Source organism: Eulemur rufifrons, chromosome 30, assembly GCF_041146395.1.
Source record: "Eulemur rufifrons isolate Redbay chromosome 30, OSU_ERuf_1, whole genome shotgun sequence".
Lineage (NCBI taxonomy): Eukaryota > Metazoa > Chordata > Mammalia > Primates > Lemuridae > Eulemur > Eulemur rufifrons.
This window is the reverse complement of record NC_091012.1, coordinates 66,230,705-66,251,554: the sequence shown is the minus strand read 5'-3', so window position 1 is coordinate 66,251,554 and position 20,850 is coordinate 66,230,705. Positions and strand designations below refer to the sequence as shown.

Sequence of the window (20,850 nt, the reverse complement as noted above, 5' to 3'; positions counted from 1 at the left end):
GCTTGCTTTTCCACTTATGGTTATATTATCACACTTATCCTGAGGTGCTAGAGTCTTCCATAAACTATTTCACAGGGGCTTAACTTAAGCTTGCTTCTAAAGGCTACCTTTTCCTGGAGGAGGGCAAGTGGCAACACCTTATCCAACTTTACATGAGTTTCCTGCATCAATTTTGTTATAGTTTTATTTAAAGTATGATTCATTTTCTGCATTTTTCGCATATATTGAGGTCTCCAGGATGTACGCAATTTCCATTCTAGATGCAGGGCTTTACTTAGTGGTTGAGTTACCTCTGATATAAAAGAGAGTCCATTATGACTCTGTATGGAGGAAAGGGGTCCATATCTTGGTCAAATACAAAAAGGAGTTGGGTCTTTTTTTCCAAGGGAGTGCAAAAGAAAGCATCTTTTAAATACAATGCTGAGTACCATTCATAGTCATCTGGTACTGCTGTACAAAGAGTGTATGGGTTTGGCACCATAGGGTGTATGTCTTATATGATATCATTAATGGTGTGTAGATTCTGTACAAATCTGTACTCATCAGTATGGGGCTTCTTGACAGGTAAAATTGGCATATTATAAGGGACCAACAGGGATGAATTAGTTTATCCTCTAGAAATCTGTTCAATGTAGGTTGAATTCCTTCCAATGCTTTCTTTTTAAGGGGGTGTTTCTTATGAGAGCATGAGCCTCCTTCTTCTAACAGAACAGTAATTGGTGTGGCTGTTATGGCACATTCTGGGGTCCAATTGGCCCATATGGCTTTACTTGCTTTTTGGTAAACCTCAGGAGGAATGGAATTTGCTGCTGCTTTGTTGGTGAGCAGAAATTGAAACTGGACAGCATTTTCAGGTGGGACCTGCAGGTGGAGCTGTTCCTTTTCTGGAAAAAAATTATTAGAGCATTCAACTCGCATAACAAATCACAGCCTAGGAGAGGTCTTGGGCAGTCTGGCATATACTAGAAACTGTGTCTCAACTTTTGTTCGTCCAGTCAACACTCAAGAGGTTGGAGCACAGGTCGTTGGCAACACTGGGTGCCAGACCCGACAAGCGGCGGCCCCTGGAGCGGGGAGAGAGGGAGCTGGCTCCATCCTTTGAACAGCAGGTACAAGTGATGCTGCAGAGGCTAGGAGTGAGCCGAGGCAGCGGGGGTGCCGAAGGCAAGAGGAAGCAAAGCAAAGATGACGAGATCAAGAAAGCTGGCTTAAATAGTGACATCACGGATAGTTCCACGGAGGCCCCTCCCATTTCCAGCAAGTCCTGTACCCACTCTGTGTCTGCCTACCCCTCATGTAGACCTGGCCCAGTGTCCTTGCTAAGGGAAGTTAGTTTAGAGTTTAGAACAGAAAAGGTAGCTCCTGTGTCAATTAAAAGTGCAACAATTGAGTCCCCACTGTCAATTGTGCCTGGGGCTCCTGTGGGTATATTTGGATCAAAGCCACCAATTATGCATGGAGCCCTGGTCTCCTCATTCACCATCTGAGTCCTGGACTTTAGAAACCATTTTCTCTCCTGGGGGATTCTTGTTACCCAGAGCTCTCTGCAGTTTCAGGCAGTGTTCTTTCCAACGGCCTTCCTTTTTACAACATGCACCCTGATTGTACTTCAACCTTGGGTGGCCTTTTCCACCTTTTCCTTTTGACTGTCTCAAAGGACCCTTGGTTGGGACAAAACACACATAGGTTTCAGTTTCTGTTCTCTAGCATTATATACTTTAAAGGCATATCAACAAACCGTGGGGATTCATCCCAATTGCCCCTTCTACGTGCTGCAGTTTCCTCCTTATATCTGGAGCATTCTGACCTATAAATGTCATATTAACCATGTGTAAATTCTCAGGTGGAAAATGAGGTGTAAGTCCAATAATAACCTGCCACTTGTCCTTGTGCATTCAAGCCCCCATCAGATATTGCCATAGTGAAAACTGCCCTGCCCTGGCTATGGGTGCCCTCTGGCCAAATTGAGTTCCCTGACGGGTCTTGAAAGAAGAGACCATTCCTGCTCCTGAGTCATAACCCAGTAGATGTGGGACTGAAGAATTAGTTCCAGTCATGCCCTCCCTAACTGGGAGCCTCTCCACCAGCAGTGGCAGGTATAGGGGAGCTGGTGGTGGGGGAATGGGTTCTGTGAGGTTTGGATTGAAAGGTTCATGAGATTCAACCTGGCTAATTCCTCCTCAGTTTTATCACCCAGGGTTTGATTATCCTCACACGCTGGTGGTGGTTTCCTGTACACCATCAATTTTGTCCCAGGCCTTTCAGCCTCTTTATTATGCACTTGCATGAAAGACTGTACATATGGAATCTCATCCTATTTACCTGACTTTTGACAAATAATAATTTAAGGTTCCATTCAACAGCTACTTCTCCTCGCATTCCAGCACATACATTGGCCAAGCAGTATTACAATAAAACATCATTCTCTTTTTAGACATAGGCTTATAGCTATGAGTTGGCCATTCAGACAAGATTCTCCCCAAGGGACTTACACATGGAATAGAAATGGAGCCTGCCATGTTAAAACAAAACTCACGAACAAGAATGACAAACACAAGTTGATGAGTAGATGGTACAGGAAATTTCCAAGGCAAACAATCTCAATGCCAAGGCCTACCAAACAAATGGGAACCACACAAAAGAGAATGAACTCTCCTAACCAAAAAGGGGATGAACCCCCCAGGTTCTTTAGTCCTGCTCAACCATGACTCCCACACCAGCAGTGCCACAAATGCTCTGTCACAGAACTGGAGGGTTCACAACCTTCCGCAAATGGGTGGACTCAAGGGTCTTGGTGTGAATACCAGGGGACTCACCTGAAGGGCCAAGGCACTGTGACTCTTTACAAATCCATTTCCTTTTCCTCAACAAGGTTCAGTCTGTGAGGAGTTGTTTCTAATTTGGGAAGGAAGAGATGGGAGTTCCCCAGAGCTAAACAGGTGCTGGCAGCTGCTGGGCCAGTCCCTCCCTCTCTCATCCTGAAAAGACAGTGCTCCTACTGGCGAAGATCTATGGCTTGACTGGAGCTGCTCCCCACCTCTTCCAGCCATGGCAGCAGTCGATTATGGGGTACCATTCCACTGGGGTGCTGACAGGCCTACCCAGCGATGCCAAATTTTGTTACCAAAAGTTCGGTACTTGTCTCTGAGGCTGAATCAGTGAGAATGAAGAATGAAGACAAATGGTTTGAGGAAAAGGAAAGACAAGTTTAACTTGCCAGCAAATAAGGAGGGTGGCAGACTAACATCTCAAAAGACCACCATCTTCTATGTTCAAGGTTAATAAGGCTTTATTCTTGTCATACTGTTAATTATTCTCTAGTTCTATAAATTCTTTGTTTCTATTTTTCTGTCTTTTCATCTTTGTGGTTTGAAGAAATTCTGTGATGTTGTCATTTGATTATTTTCTCTTCCTCCTTTGTGTGATTGTTTTATAAGACCTGCAAGTGATGGTGAGTATAACCTTTTGTTTCCATGTTTAAGACCCTTTTGAGCATTTTCTGTGGGGCCAGTCTAGTAGTGATGAATTCCCTCAGCATTTGCTGGTCTGGGAAAGACTTTATTTCTCTTTCATTTATGAAGCTTATTCTGGCAGGATATAAAATTTTTGGCTGACAATTATTTTCCTTTCACCACTTTGAATACATCATCCCATTTTCTTCTGGCCTGTAAAGCTTCTGATAAGAAGTCCACTGTTAGTCTGATGGAGTTTCCTTTATAGATGACTAGACATTTTTCTCTTGCGTATTTTAAAATTCCTTATTTCACTTTGACTTTAGACATTCTGAACATAATATGCCATGGTGAAGTCCTTTTTGCAATGTATTTGCCTGGCTATCACTGAGCCTCCCGTATCTCAATGTCTAACTCTCTTACAAGACTTGGGAAGCTTTTATTAATTATTTCCTTAAATAGGTTTTCTAAACTTTTTGATCTCTCTTCCTCCTCAGGGATACCAATAATTCATAAGTTTGGTTCCCTTATGCATTCCCAGATGTCCTCAAGGCTTTGTTCATTCTTAAGGCCTATCTTCAATTTCTATTTTAATCTTTATGGATATTATTTTATAATTTTTAGCTATTTACAAATAATGTTGTCATTAACATTCTTGTACATATCTGATGGATATTTATTAGAAGTGGAATTGCTGGGTTATGGGTATCCATATCTTCACCTTTAACAGATAATGCCAAAATGTTCTCCAAAGTGATTGCATCATTTACACTCCCATCAGAATATTTTTTATGGATACTAGTTCTTTGTGAGTTATATGTGTGGCAAACACCTCTCCTACTCTATGGCTTGATTTTTAAACTTTGTCATGGTATTTTTTAAAAGATTTTTATTATGGAATATTTCAATATATTCAAAAGTAGTTTGGAAAAATAAATTGGAATCTCATGAATCCACCTGTAAGTTATAATAATTTTCAATTCATAATCAATCTGTTTTTACTCCTGCCCACTTCTTTCCTACTATATTATTTTGAAGCAAATTCCAGACAGCATATAATTTCATATATTGGTATATCAATATGCATATCTAAAAGTTAAGATCTTTTTTAACTTAACCACAATACCATTATTACACCTAAAAACAATAATTCTTTAATATCAAATATATATTCAGTGTTTAAATATTCATTTGTCCCATAAATTTCAGTTTCTTATTTTTACATTTGTTTGAAAGAGGATTTAATAACATACACAGTACTCTTGCTTGATATGGCTCTTAAATCTCTACAATTCCAGAGGTTTCCTATTCATCTTTTTAAAATATATTTTTTATTATGGTAAAATATGCATAACTTAAAGTTACTATTTTATCCATTTTAAGTGTATGGTTCACTGGCATTAAGTACATTTACATTGTTACACAACCATCACTACCATCTGTCTTCAGAACTTTTTCATCTTCCCAAACTGAAACTGTACCCATCAAACAATAGCTCTCCATTTCCTGCTTCCTCAGCTTCTGGCAACCACTATTCTACTTTCCGTGTCTATGAATCTGACTACTCTAGGAACCTCATACAAGTGGAAACATACAACATCTGTCCTTTTGTGTTAGGCTTATTTCACTTATAATGTCTTCAAGTTTCCTCCATGTTGTAGCATGTATCAGAATTTAACTTCTTTTTAACTCTGTATAATATCCCATTGTATGTATATACCACATTTTGTTTATTCATTCATCTGTCCATGGACATTTCTTGCTCTGAAATCTACTGTGTTGATTTTTTTTTTTTTTTTTTGAGACAGAGTCTCACTTTGTTGCCCAGGCTACAGTGAGTGCCGTGGCGTCAGCCTAGCTCACAGCAACCTCAAACTCCTGGGCTTAAGCGATCCTACTGCCTCAGCCTCCCGAGTAGCTGGGACCACAGGCATGTGCCACCATGCCTGGCTAATTTTTTGTATATATATTTTTTAGTTGGCCAGATAATTTCTTTCTATTTTTAGTAGAGACGGGGGTCTCGCTCTTGCTCAGGCTGGTCTCGAACTCCTGACCTCGAGCCATCCACCTGCCTCGGCCTCCCAGAGTGCTAGGATTACAGGCGTGAGCCACCGCACCCGGCCTACTGTGTTGATTTTAATCTAATCATTCCAGCTTTTTTATGATTAGCGTTTCTGTGCTATTTTTTTTTCATTCTTTTACTATTAACCAATCTCTGCCTTTACATTAACATTTGAAGTCTGTTTCTTTTTCTTTCTTTCTTTCTTTTTTTTTTTTTGAGACAGGGTTTTGCTCTGTCACCCAGGCTGGAGTGCAGTAGCCCAATCACAGCTTACCTCAAACATCTGGGCTCAGACAATCCTCTCGCCTCAGCCTTCTGAGTAGCTAGAACTACAGGCACATGCCACCATGCTAATCTGAAAAACAATGTTTTTTTAGAGATGGGATCTCACTATGTTGCTCAGGATGGTCTCAGACTCCTGGGCTCAAATGATCCTCCTGCTTCAGCCTCCCAAAGCACTGGGATTACAGGGGTGAGCCACCGTGCCCAGCCTAAAGTATGTTTCTCATAGAAGGCACATAAGTGTTTTAGCGTTTTTACCCAATCTGTCAACCTCCCTGTTTTAGTCAGTGTTCCTCAGAGAGACAGAACCAATAGGATATAGAGAGATACATGAAAAGGGATTTATTAGGGGAATTCATTCACTTGATTACAGAGGCTAAGAAGTCCCACAATAGGCCATTTTCACGCTAGTGAACCAGGAAAGCCAGTAGTGTGGCTTAGTGCAAGTCCAAAGGCCTCAGAACCAAGAAATCCAATGGTGCAATTATCAGTCTGAGGCTGAAGGCCTGAGAGCCTGGGTAGTTGCTGGTGGTGAGTCCTGGAGTTCAAAGGCCAGAGAACCTGGAGTTATGATGTCCAAGGGCAGGAGAAGATGATCATCCCGGCTCCACTGGACAGATGGTAAGAATTTGCCTTTCCTCTATTTTTTTGTTCCATCGGTCAGCCAGTTGATTGGATGGTGCCCACCCACACTCAGGGTGGATCTTCCCCATTCAGTCCACTAACTTACATGCCAATCTCCTCTGGAAACACCCTCACAAACACATCTGTGGCAGCCCAATCATTCTAATCAAAAGCAAAACCACCTGGGTTTCCCTTTTGGCAGAAGAGGGATTGACTCAGTCCCTACTGAAGCACTGAGAATAAATAATGCTTTATCCTCTGAGTATCCCTTAATATATTTAAGTTGACACTCAAAATCAACCATCACACACTCCTTTTTGACTTGGTATGTTTAGGCAATTAATGTTTGATGTAATTATTAATACAACTGGGTTTAAACCTAATATCTTGCTATTTGCTTTCATATGTCCCATCTTTTCATCATTCCTTTTTTTACCCTCTTTTTCTGCCTTATTAAAAATTAATTGAAATGTGAGGAGCTGGATGTCAGCATGATGGCAGAACAGGACTTTCCAGTACTCATCCGCCCACAGAAACATTAATTTGAACAACTATCCATGCATGAAAATACCTTCATAAGAAATAAGGAAATCAGATGAAAGGTTACAGCACCTGGGTGTAGCACAGAGATAAGAAAACACGCATTGAAGAGGGTGGGAAGGACAGTTTTACATTATCCATGTCACCCCTCCCCCAACCCCAGGCTGCACAGCTTGGAGAGAGATACCAACCACTTGGGGGAAGGAAAGGGAAGTGAGTACTAGACTTTGCCTTGGACCTCAACACTGAGCCCACCCCAATAATAGTCCGCACTGGGCAGGCCCCCATAGTCCCAGACTCTAGGCCAGTACCTGTGGGCTGAGCCTCCAAGCCCACCTCCACACCAGGCTGGATCCCACAGCCCCAGGTTCCAGGCCTTCCCTGAGGGCTCAGTCTCTGGGCCTGCTCCACTGCCAAGATGATCTCAGCAGCCCTAGGCTTCAGCCTCCCACCCCAGTACCAGGCCTGCTTTTGGTACTTGTCAGTCATGCAGTAATACTACTTTTACACAACTTATGTCATTTAGTCCTGACAACTCTGAGATATTTAAAACTATTAGCCCCGTTTTATAGATGAAGCACAGAGAAGTTTTAGTACCCAAGTTTTACATCCAAGTTTACACAAAAGGTAAGTGCAATTAGTTCAAACTAGGATCTGTCCAATGCCATTCTTCTTACTAAGATGCAAATTCTTCAGCACCTAGATCCTTCTAGCCATTTCATAACTCTGAGTCTAACCATCTGCATGAAAAGCTGTTCACAGACGATTTAGGAACTTTCCACCCCAAGTAATTTCTGCCTCTGTCACAACTAATCATTCGTTAATATCTGTGACAACATCGCTCCATTCTATTTAAGACCTCTTCTCTTTCTGACCACTTACTCTTTTCTGGAGCCATTTACATCTAACTAGTTGGTGGCAACTTTACATTCATAATGAGCCACAGTCTTCCTAAAAACAAGTTTTAATTGGGGGTGGGGGAGGGGATGGGTGTATACCTAGTGATGAGTGCGATGTGCACTGTCTAGCGAATGGACACGCTTGAAGCTCAGACTAGGGGGGCTGGGGGGGCATGGGCAATATATATAACCTGAACTTTTGTACCCCATAATAAGCTGAAATTAAAAAAACAAGTTTTAAGAACTTTACACATCCCCCTTTCATTGTATATATTTCAAGCTAACAAATCAAGAACAAATACACTTAGATGAGTACCAAAATCCTTAGCAACAATATGTTTTGTGTGTTGAATGATTAAATGTGACCAGTTTCTGTTAGTGCTCCAAGTAACTTCTAATTCCTCAATGGCTGAATAAGGTCTAGGAAAAGATAAATAGGATGGAGATGTCTGGGGAAAATGAAAAGCCATTCTGTTCTGAATGAGGGTGTTGAGAAAAGTTGGGATATTCTGGGTGCAGTATTGAAGGAAAAAAGGGATTATGGGCATGGGACAAAGTGGGAGAGAGGGGGTATGATACTGATATCAAAGTAGTAAAAATTTGTGGCTGACTTTTGAGATCTGAAAATCTAAGGACAAGGTGCTATGGGATTATGATCTCAGTGACTCACTTAATGAAAGAACCTCACATGCTCAGAAGCCCCTCAAAATGTAAGTTCCAACTTCCCTGTACATTTTTGGTTTTTTTGAGACAAGGTCCTCTCTGTTGCCCGGGCTAGTGTGTAGTGGCGTCAGCATAGCTCACTGCAACCTCAAACTCCTGTGCTCAAGAGATTCTCCTGTCTCAGCCTCCCAGGTAGCTGGGACCATAGGTGTGTGCCAAGACGCCCAGCTAATTTTTCTATTTTATGTATAGACAGGGATCTCACTCTTACTCGGGCTGGTCTCGAACTCCTGGCCTCAAGCAATCCTCCTGCCTTGGACTCCCATAGTCCTCGGATTACTGGTGTGGGTCACTGCACCCAGCCTCCCTGTACATTTTAAACTTCCAAAAATGTGTCTGCTTGAAGGGTTTATATTTATATTATGAATTCAGCAGCAGAAACAGGTGGCTGGTCTTTTTATCTTCCTATCTTGAATATTTTTCCAAAGGTACATATCTTTATCATATTTGTGATTATTAAATGTTTATAATAAGTTTATACAAAGATTGGAAAATAATAAGAAAGTATCAGGACAAAAGTAAAAAACACAATCCTAATCGTTGCCTCCTTTCCTAACTCACCCCACTCCCTCCAATTGGGTTTCAAGGATTTGCAAGTTAAATGGTAGCTGTTAGTGGCTGAGAAGAGGGTGGGTAGAGGAAAGGTAGCTACTTTTCTGTTCTTGTATCCTAGGAAAGGATAAGTAATCCTCTCTCTCTATGCAACCACTAAAAAAGTAACAATGGTTAGTGTAACTATGGGAAGATGCAGCCCCTCCCTGGTAATTAGAGAAAGGCAAATTCCAACCACAGGGAGAAGGGGCCACTTTTGACCTCTGGAATTAGCAAAGACAGACGTGAGTGACAGGGCCTGGTGTGGTGGGGGGTGGGAGGCTGGTAAGCCATCCACTTCTGCAGCGTTGCTGGTGGGAGGGCAAATTGGGGACCAGAGTTGGAGGATGACATAATCCTCACGTGATCAGGAGCTGCCGGAACCGAAGTCCTTATATTCCTGGGCTTCTTTCTCCTCTGGGTACCAGCTCCTCACTGCCCTGCAGACGTGGGTGCTTGTGGCTAAGGGAAGGAAGAGGTAAATTCCTTAAATCCCAGCAAGGTGATATGAAGGAACAATTGGGACCCCGGGGACTGTGGTGGCTGAATCTAGTTATTGGAATAGGTCCAGGCTTGCTTTCCCAAAACCCCTGCAAAATCGTAGGAGATAATTGTAGCTTTATAAGTGGGGGGAGGGGGAGGTTGAAGTCTCTTGAGAGACACCCAGATATTCAGTGATAGTTTAGAAATAATTGGCTTTTCTCATCCTGGCAAGCTTTCTTTTTCTCCTTCTTTGTGGTCTTTCTCCAATTCCGTTGGATAAAATGGTAGGCCTGGGGTGTGGGTTGGTAGGTGGAGAAAAGCTGAAATCTTGGGATGGGGACAAGAGAAATTTAGAGATAACTTGAAAATAGTTCGCTTTTACTCAATGCTGGCCTGCTGCCGTGGTTGGGTGGGGCGGAAGGAGGAGGGCGACCGTGGGCCTTGCAAGGACCAGGCCTGAGGGTGAGGGGTGGGAGGTGGGAACAGAAATCCTGTAGCGAAGGGTAGGGATAGGAAGGGAACAAGGAGGTAGGAAATTGGGGGCGACCGATGGAGATGAGAATCCTGGATTCAAGATAATAACGAGTGTCTTGTCTCTGGAGCTGCTGGTTGATCCACGGAGAGCTCCCTTCTCCCCGCCCCCTTCCTTTTTGTTTGCAGGTCGGAGGGTCTGTGTTCACAGACATCTGGAAGCAAGAAAGAGCAGGAAACAACCCCGCATCGGCACAGGTCAGTGTGCGGGAGGCACTTAGACCGAAATCTCTGAGGGTGGGAGTCAGGAAGGGCGAAAGCTGGGTAAAATTTGCGGCTTCACGGTCCACCTCCGCGTCTGCTCCCCTTCTCCCGCCCATTAGAGAGGCCATTAACCTTGTCTTCTGGGGAAATGGTGGGTTCCAGGAGGGGAAGGAAGAAAGAGGCGGAGGTGGGCGGAGGTGGGCGGAGGTGGGCGGAGGTGGGGGAGGGGGCTGGGGGGACCGGGGAGCCGCGGTGCCGCGGCTGCTCGAACTTCTGAGGCTGGACCTGTGGGGCGGGGGTGGGAGATTAAGGCGAGCATCTTGCTTCAAAGAGAAACTGACAATCCCGATTTAAAAGTAACTAAGCAATCCGTCTCTACGTTTTCTCCCTGGAGTTAAGCAGGAAACAGCAACAACATCATGCAAAAACCCTGCAAAGAAAATGAAGGAAAGCCCAAATGCAGCGTGCCAAAGAGGGAGGAAGAATGCCCCTATGGAGAATTTGAACGCCAGCAAACGGAATGGAATTTTAGACAGAGGCTGCTTCAGTCTCTTGAAGAATTTAAAGAGGACATAGACTATAGGCATTTTAAGGATGCAGAAATGACAAGAGAGGGAGATGAGATGGAAAGGTGTTTGGAAGAGATAAGGGGGCTGAGAAAGAAATTTAGAGCTCTGCATTCTAACCATAAGCATTCTCGGGACCGTCCTTATCCCATTTAATGCATTTCTCTGAAAATTCAGTTATTTTCTGTTATTAATATTGCCACTGCTTTCTGTTTGCATTTCCTTGCTAAATATTTGTCATTATTTTACTCCAATCCTTCGGTGTTGCTTAGATTTACATATGACTTGTTGTCAACATCTCATCTTTTGACCCAGTCTTACTCATTTAATAAAGAGTCTCATTCATTTGCATGGGAAGATGCTCATTGTATATTGTAAAGTGAAAATAACAAATTGAAAAAACACTGTGTATATATATGTATGTGTATATATATACACTTTATATGTACATTTCTATATGATGTAATGCAAAGGAAAGTGTCTGATTTATTATACACCAAAGGTTAACAGTGAATCTCTGTGTGATCTGTATTTTCTCTCTCTCTTTTTTTTGACTACCTGCATCTTCTCATTTTCCAAAAAATGAATATGTGTTTGTGTGTATTACTTGTGCCACCAAAAGAAAAAAAAAAAACCCTCTAAAATAGATACAATACAACAACTTGTCAATCACCTTTGGAAAGCAGTGAAACACTTAATAAATTCAATAACAGATGTATAAAAAAGAAATGTAAACTTCAGATTACCTCTGGATCTCTTAGCCAGAGGAATAAACTGGCTGTTACTATAGATGCACATGTTTAAGACTCAGTCTTTTCATGGGGAAAATATTTGCCTCACGGGGCTGCTGTGAAGAAGAAACAAGGCAGTAACTCTGAGGGGTGCTTGGTGGGATCTTGTCCCCAGCTGTGCATACAGAACCCCCAGACCACCATAGTACAGACCCACCAATTATTTGAAGGAGGGCCTGGCGTGACTCAACTTGTGGACTCAACAAGTCCACTAGGCAGGGGTGGGGGCTTTCATGCCAGTCCTCTGCTGTTGAGCCCTTTACCCCTGTCTCCTCCCCTGGGTCCTGCCATGCCTGCTGGGCACTGATGCCTCTTCTGCTGGGCCCTTTGCTCTCTGCTGGCCCCACTGCTGCTGGTGCAGTAGAGTCCCTGAGTGCCAAAACCCCACTGAGTTTCCTGGAGTCCTCGGTGGGTTGAACTCCCATTCTATCTTCTAAAGGTCTCTTTCTGCTTTATAGTGTCACTTAACAGAAGTGGGACCTCTCTAGAGTTGCTTGGACCACAATGTCTTCTTGCAGGGTCCTTAGCAAACAGCCCCTTCTGTTTTCAATCATAGGACCTTTCCTTTCCATAGGGAATCAGACATTATGAGTCCATCTGGGAGTTGGACCAAGGTACAAGTTTGAATGAGACATCATACTGTACTCAGAGTTGCTGCTCTAAGTCCAAGGAATGAGATTTTTGTCCTCCTTCCCTTGTGGGGTGATCTCTCCCTGAAGGTTCCTGGTAGTCCTGCTTTACTGGTTCAGAAGACCCTCAGGGGACATGTGTAAATTGCACAAAGTGATGCAGAAACAATTCCCTGCTCTCCATCCTTTCCCTTCCTGAAACATGTGTACAAATGCTTTATAAGACTTAGATATGTGTGTATATATGTACTAATATATATAAAGATGTATATGTACATGTACACATATGCTTTGTAAGACTAATATATATGTATATGTATGCTTTGTAAGACCAATATATAACTAATATATATTAAGAATAATATATATACTTATATATATTGGTCTTACAAAGCATATGTATGTACGTGTATATACAATTAAACATTTAAACTGGACTTCTTATATTTTGCATCTCAAAAAATAGTCATATTTTTTCATTATACTATCAATTAGTACTATGATTAACATATAGTGGGTACTTAAGAAATACTTATTTTAATTAGAATTCTAGTGCCCAGTTTTATTTCTGATTATATAAAATTGGCAATATCTCTACTTCTCTAGAAACTATAGTTTATGTTTTCAAAAGAAATCCATCAGGCAAGGGATTATTCCCCAAATTTAGTCTATAAAATTATTCTAACATTGTATAACTCAAAGAATCATCTCCTTACATTATAATCATCTGGAGTGCTTATTTACAATGCAAAATTCTGGCCCACATCTCCCCATACACACACATACTCTTACAAACACACTGAGTAATAATATCTGTGCATTTGGCCCTGGAATCTCCACTTTGGGATTCCCATTAACTCATGGTCTCCATTACTGCCTCACAAACCTTCATCATAGACCCTGTTTCAGCTGAACTGTGCCGAGGGAGTCTTCTTATAATCAAAGACTCCACTGGTTTATAATTCATAATTAAGGGCTCCCAAAAATCAAAATGGCGATTATTATACCCTGAAAATTCTGGAAATGATATAAATAGGGTATCCACCAAATAAATCTATGTGGAGAATAAACATTATTCAGCCTTACTGATAGGTACAAAGACAAATTAAAAACAAAAAACAAAACAGGCTGGGCACGGTGGCTCACGCCTGTAATCCTAGCACTCTGGGAGGCTGAGGTGGGAGGATCGCTTGAGGTCAGGAGTTCGAGACCAGCCTGAGCAAGAGCAAGACACTGTGTCTACTAGAAATAGAAAGAAATTATATGGACATATAAAAATATATATAGAAAAAATTAGCTGGGCATGGTGGCACATGCCTGTAGTCCCAGCTACCCGGAGGCTGAGGCAGTAGGATCGCTTAAGCCCAGGAGTTTGAGGTTGCTGTGAGCTAGGCTGACGCCACGGCACTCACTCTAGCCCGGGCAACAGAGTGAGACTCTGTCTCAAAAAAAAAGAAAAAAACAAAAACAATGAGAATGACAAAGTATTCCTATCTACATATTAAATAGGCAAATGAATTTTTACTTATACTCAATTTTATTGAGGATGTAGGCATTCTCATACTAAGCAAGAGAGTAAATAATTACATCCATTTTTGTATTTCTAGTCACAATAAATCCCAAAAGCTGTATATTTTTTCTACTGCATGTCCCAATAATTCTACTGCTTCAAATTTGTCCTAAGGAAGTAAACATGATGATGAGCAAATGTTGAGCTATAAGCATATTTATTTAAGGATTTCACATATTTGCAAATTTTTTTTTGTTTTCTTAACAAAAGAATCAAGCAACATGGGCTATGCAATCAGAAGAAAAATGAACATAGATTCCTACTCATCACATACACAAAAATATATCGCAAGTGGATTAAATGTGAAAATGTGAAAAACAAAAATAAATATTACAATAAAAATTAAGAAAAAAATTGTTATAATTGTGTGATAGTAATTATCTTAAGCAAGCAAGAAAACCCAGAAGTTGTAAAGGAAAAAAATATAAAAGGTGCAAAGACAAGAAATAGCCTGAGAAAATATTTTAATACCATGACAGATAATGGGAAAATATCCCTAATATTCCAATAGCTCTTATAAATGGAAAAGAATAAACCAGTAAAAATATGTGCATATTATACAACCCAGCCCTTTCATTGCTTTGAATTGCTGTAGTGATATATTTACACATATGCACAGGAAAGCATAGATGGATGTTTATTGTGGCATTGTTTGTAAGAGCCAAAATGTCGAAATCAGACTAAGTCATCAACAGAAATTTAGTCAAACAAACTGTCGTCTGTGTATATCAAGAAAAACCACATGGTAGTTAAAAAGAATGAGATTCTTATATTGAAGCATCTCCAGCAATATTGTTGAGTGAATACAATAGAACTGTAGATTTACTATGATAAATTTTAGTTAAAATGCAAAACAGAGATATATAAATTTCTGGATGAGTGTGTATCAAACTGATAAGTGTTTCACTGTGAAGAGGAGATTGAAATTGGAGGTAAGGTTAAAGTAGTATATTAGGATGCATAGTTAATAAAAAAAATCCAAAATCTCAGTGTCTTAAAAAAATTGATTACTCTTTCATGTCACAGTTCAATGGAGGTTTTTGGCTCTCTTGCATGGCTCTCTCTGCTTCATTGATCTTTCAGGTATCTAGCTTGCACTTTTCTTGTAGTCATGTATTCCAGATGGCATACATGGTTTCCAAGGTTACTGACAGGAGAGCAGAGGGATCACCTGGGGTTGTTAATAAGCCTTAGAAGTGTCTTATATTACATTTTATGGCCTCAACATATGTGCAAGAGAGGCTAGGAAATGTAAGAGAACACATACCTTTTTGATGAAGTAATTTTACTTTCAGAAATCTAATCTATAAAAACAAAAGCATGTGTACAAGCATGTTAGTAGTAAAACATAAAAATAATTTCATGTCAATTAATACGGGATCAGTTGAATAACTTAAAGTACATTCATATTATAGAAGGTGGATTCATTTGCATCTGTATTTACTGACATCTGCCAAGTCTTACAAGACTCACAAGCTGAAATAAAGGAATACAAGACATGTAACTCAAAGTCATATAAAGAAATAAAGAATAGTAAAGGTTGCTACTTAGGAAAATATAAAAGCAAGAAGTATTGTATATATGGTTTATAACTCCTCTTTTTTTCCTATATGACAAAAGACAAATGCATAAAACAATAACTAGAAAGCTATGTTAATATGCGCACTTAGTATAAAGATATTATTTGTGTCCATAACAACATAAAAGGGGGATGGAGCTATAAAGGAATAGAGTTCTTGTATTGAATATAAATTAGTATTGTTATATAAAACAAAAACTTGTTACAAAGTTAAGATGTTAATTGTGTTACCCAGGGGGACCAATAAAGAAAAAAACTAAAAACTATGCAGAAAAAGAAATAAGAACAGAATCAAAAGAGTACACAAGAAAAAAATAAATTAACCACAACAAAGAGCAGTAATGGGAATTGAGGAACAAAAAAGGTGTAGATATATGGAAAACAAATAGCAAAAGGGCAAAAGTAAGTTCTTCCCTGTCAATAATTACTTTAAATGTAAATGGAGTAATGTTTTCAAGGTACCCAGGATTTGTTTTAATCAAGTATGATAAGATACACAGATACAGAAATGACTGTCATGAAGAAAGAAATTTTTATAATCACAGTTCCCTAGAAACAGAAAATACAGCATGTCACACAGAGCCACATGGGGAAGCACCAGCATCAGTGGTGAGGCAGAACAAGTGAGGAAAAAAATGAGGGCAAGAACCTTTATTGAGGCTTCTGTGAGAAGGAACAGGTGTGGTAGGGTAAAGCAGGTTTGGGATTGGCTAATCTGAATAATTTCAGTGGCTCAGTGGTACCTCTAGCTGTCTGTTACCTGGCCCCGGAGTGATTAGGGCTAGTGGACAGTGGTCCAGAGTGTGAGAGCCTGAAAAAGGAGGTGGTTGGTGGTATAGGCTCTGAATTGATTGGTTTGCAAATGAAAGGGGTGCTCACAGCTGAGTTGTTTGCTATCTCTAGGAATTAGCTAACCCTGGGAGAAGCAGTACCTCTAGTGTCAACAGGCCCCAGATGTCAAAGTACCAAACATAGAAACTAGAAAACATGGTTATTAGAATTAAACTCTCCTATTAAAAGGCAGATACGCAGAACAGATTCTGAAAAAGCATGATCCAATTCTACATTGTCTAAAACATATTCATTTTAGATTCAACGACACAAACAGATTGAAAGTGAAAGAATAAGAAAGGATATTCCATGCAAATAATAACTGAAAGAGAGCTGAGGTGGCTATGTCAATAACAGACAAAATGGACTTTAAGTCAGAAATTGTTACAGAGATAAAGAAGGACATTATATGTTGATAGTGTCAATCTATCAAGATTATATTACAATTTTAAACATATATGTACTTAATAACAGAGCCCTAAAATACATGAAGCAAAAAATGACAAATTGAAGGGAGAAATTATTATACAATAATAGCTGGAAATTTCAATACCCTACTCTCAATAGTGGATAGAACAACTAGACAGAAAATCAATAAGGAAAGAGAGGACTTGAACAACACCATAAGCCAACAAGTCCTAACAGACATATATAAAACACCCACCTAACAACAGAAAAATACACATTCTTCTCAAGTGCACATGAAACATTATCTATGGTAGACCATACTAAGCCCACAAAACAAATCTCAATAAATTTAAAAATAATAAAATCATACAAGGTATTTCCTCCAACCATAATGGAATGAAACATGAAATCAAGGCCAGACATGGTGGCTCACACCTGTAATCCTAGCACTCTGGGAGGCTGAGGTGGGAGGATCGCTCGAGGTCAGGAGTTCGAGACCAGCCTGAGCAAGAGCGAGACCCCATCTCTACTAAAAATAGAAAGAAATGATTTGGACAGCTAAAATATAAATAAATAAATAAATATATATATAAAAATAGCCGGGCATTGTGGTGCATACCTGTAGTCCCAGCTACTCGGGATGCTGAGGCAGTAGGATCGCTTGAGCCCAGGAGTTGAGGTTGCTGTGAGCTAGGCTGATGCCACGGCACTCTGGCCTGGGCAACAGAGTGAGACTCTGTCTCAAAAAAAAAAAAAAAAGAAAGAAAGAAAAAGAAACATGAAATCAATAACAGAGCAAAACCTGGAAATTTTACATACGTGGAAATTAAGCACACTCTTTAGAAACCAATGGCTCAAAGAAGAAATTGCAAGTGAAATTAGAAAATACTCTGAAATGACTGAAAGTAAAATCATGTTCTCAAACCTTATGGGATGCAGTAAAGGGAGTGCTCAGAGGGAAATTTATAGTTTAAACACATTAAGAAAAAAGAAAGACTCCAAGTCAATAACCTAACTTTACACCTAAAGGAACTAGGAGAGAAAAGAGCAACCTACACCTAAAACTAGCAGAAAGAAAGAAATAGTAGAAATTAGAATAAATATAAATAAAATAGAGGGAATGACCTCAGCAAGATGGCAGTGTAGGAATCTCTAGATCCTCCTTCCCTGTCCCCTACAAACACAGTTTCAGCAACAATTCACAGACAAATTCCCTTTGTAAGGAATTAGAAACTAATGGAAATGCTCCTGTACTCTGAGAGAAGTTGTTCAGGAGATCTGGGCACGGTGTCATATGATCAGGAAGAGATCACCTAGCTTCCAGCTTTATCTAGGGGATGGAAGGGGTTGGTGCACATTTAGTACCCCAACTTTTCCAAAGGGCTCCCCAGAGGACTGGTTCTGTCTTGCCAGTCCTTGGAGCTCTGACTGCCTCAGCGTAGTCTGCACCTGGGGGAGAACAGAGGTGGTAGCTTGGGCTAGTGATGCCATTGATCCTCACCCCTGCTAAGCACAGTTAGCAGATTTTTAAAAAATCCCAGCATTTAGCTTTCCCCTAAGGAGGGAAAGAGTTGACCAGCATATCCAGAACCCCAATTTCTCTGGGGCTGCCAAAAGAAATAGCATTGTATTGCCAGGCCAGGAGCTCTGACAGGTCCAGCACAGTCTAGCTGCCCAAAGAAGAATGGAGGTGGCAGCTTGGGCTGAGAGACACCATTGATCCTCCCCGTACCCCACGGCTCAGCACAGAGTGAAAGTTCAGATGTGAAAGGCCAAGCAGACTGCACCTCCCACAAGCCAGGTGGGATGAAGTAGACAGAGTCCAAGGCAGCTTCCACCTGGGCACTGTGAATAAGGGCAGCAAACAAGCGTGCCTAGGGTGTGCGTGTTGGCATGGGGCGGGGGTGGGGGGGGCAGTGTGCAGACCTTCCCCGGTAACTAGAGAAAGGCAAACTCCAGTCACAGGGTAGTGATGCCACTTGTGGCCCTTTGTATTGGAGGATGACTTCAGGCCCAGTGAACTGGGGTAGGTTATGAGTGAGGGAAACGGTATGCCACATGTTCCAGATCAGATGCATTTACTTTATTTTAAAAATCTGAAAGCTTTTATTATGTATGCAGCCAATCAAACACATTTTATACTTAGTAGAAATTCATACAATGAAGGTAATATTATCTCTCTACTGAAACAAATGATTTTCTTTAGGAAACATGTATTTCTCTAACCTTGAATATTTTTGTTCACCAAATGAAAAAAAAGCTTTATTAAATTTTCGGATTGTCAGAATAAGAGAAGCTCATGGGGAAAAGGAAAAAAGAAAGAAAAAGAAAAATATCAAAAAGAAAAATCTTACTTCAATTCCACTCATCCCATTTGGACATCCTGCTCTGTATTAATTTCACACATGTCTGAAGCACAGGTAAAATGAACATCAGTGACTGTTGAGCAAAGAAGTGGACTTAGAAGGTAGATGCTTTGGGAGCACAGGAAACAAAAAGAAAATTTGTCAGAGAAGATATGCCAATGGCCGCTAGCCCTAAGAGAAACTGTAGCCTCTCTTCGGTAAACAGAGAAAGGGAAGTGAATGCCACGGGGAGAAGATACCACTTTTGACCTCTCAGATTGGCAAAGACAAAATTGTGTGATGTGAGAATGGGGGATAGTGAAATGAGAAGGCAGAGATGGTGTGAGTGGAAACTGGTGACTGGAGACCACTGATGACACAGCCCTCCCATAATGAGCAACTGAATTGTATCGAAGTATTTCCAGTCCTATGAACTTATTCAGGTACTAGCTCCTTGTTGTCTTGGAAACAAGAAAAGGAATGGAAAGAGTAAATAAGTATTCTGAAACCCTGAAGGCATAGGATGTCAAAAATATTATAACAATGCAAAATAAATGAAAATATAACTGTTATTTGAACATTGTATTGCGTGTATGGACATAACTTATGAGTTCTAAGACTCACAATTTTTCCATATTTTAACATTTCTGAATTTGGAATGTATTGTACAATGATGTTTATACTTATATTGTAGTAATATTGTTTTTCATGAAAAGAATATTGAAATTAAATGATGCATCTTACAATTGAGGACATTTTTAATTTGAAGAAATATAAAATATTTTTAAATGCATAAAATAGACCGAGAGGTTTTTTTATCCTCCTGACACTAACCAATTCTGACAAACACTAGTTGTACTACAATTCAATTAAATTCTGACACTAACTACCTGGAATTAGCATCAGATTCCACAGGTTTAAGGTCTCAGTCCCACAAGACTGCCCTCATTTCAGATGCTATTCACAATCATCAGGTCCCCAGATTACCAACACTCTGTCTAACTTGGCTACAAAGTTGAGAATTCCTACAACCCCTCACCTTTCATTTTTGATAATTTGCTAGAACAGCTCACAAAATTCATGGAAACACTTAACTCACGTTTACCAGTTTATTATAAAGAATGCAGATGAACAGCCTGATGAAGAGGCACACAGGGCAAGGTTTGGAAGGGTCCTGAGCACAGGATCCTCTGTCCTGTGGAGCTGGGTGCACCATCCTTCTGGTACGTGGATGTGTTCACCAACCTGGAAGCTTATGTAGGTATAATCAATTATTAACTCAATCTCCAGCTCCTCACCTATCCCCAGAGGTTAGGAGATGGGGCTGAAAGTTCCAAGTTTCTAATCAAGTTTTGGCTACTAGCCCCCATCCTGAAGCTATCTAGGGGCCTGCCAAGAGTCCACTCATTAGAACAAAGACACTTTTATCACCCCTATCACTCAAGAAATTGCAAAGGTTTTAAGAGTTCTGTGCCAGGAACTGGGAATGAAGACCAAATATATTTTTTTATTATACTATATAGATCCATAAAAATGATTAACATTTTAAAGTGTGTTTGGGGATAAACTGGTAAAGTTAAATTTCTGTTTTCAAAATTCAAATTGGGGAAATATGAAAAATATCAGGTATTCATGGTGGGAGACAAAAAGTAGGAATAAAGGGTAAAGATTTCCTTGAGTATTTTTTGTATTTTTAGATATAACTGGGATCATTTTGTAAATATTGTGATTTTCATTCTT

At 40.4% G+C, this 20,850-nt stretch overlaps 1 protein-coding gene across 2 annotated transcripts; it reads left to right on the top strand.

Moving 5' to 3' along the window:
- Window positions 1-9,594: 9,594 nt before the first annotated feature.
- On the top strand, window positions 9,595-11,749 carry TCEAL7 (transcription elongation factor A like 7). 2 transcript variants are annotated; one of them, XM_069463960.1, is made up of 3 exons: window positions 9,595-9,651; window positions 10,317-10,385; window positions 10,786-11,749. In XM_069463960.1, the coding sequence occupies exon 3, from the start codon at window positions 10,811-10,813 to the stop codon at window positions 11,111-11,113; it is 303 nt and encodes a 100-aa protein (XP_069320061.1). In that variant the 5' UTR covers window positions 9,595-9,651; window positions 10,317-10,385; window positions 10,786-10,810; the 3' UTR covers window positions 11,114-11,749. The 2 variants fall into 2 exon arrangements, with proteins under 2 accessions (XP_069320061.1, XP_069320062.1); XM_069463961.1 differs by lacking the exon at window positions 9,595-9,651 and having other exon boundaries at window positions 10,372-10,385; window positions 10,794-11,113.
- The last annotated feature ends 9,101 nt before the right edge of the window (window positions 11,750-20,850 follow it).

What these genes read in the sequence shown, in the direction of transcription:
- TCEAL7 (XM_069463960.1), top strand. Translation starts at nt 10,811, where the DNA reads ATGCAAAAACCCTGCAAAGAAAATGAAGGAAAGCCCAAATGCAGCGTG.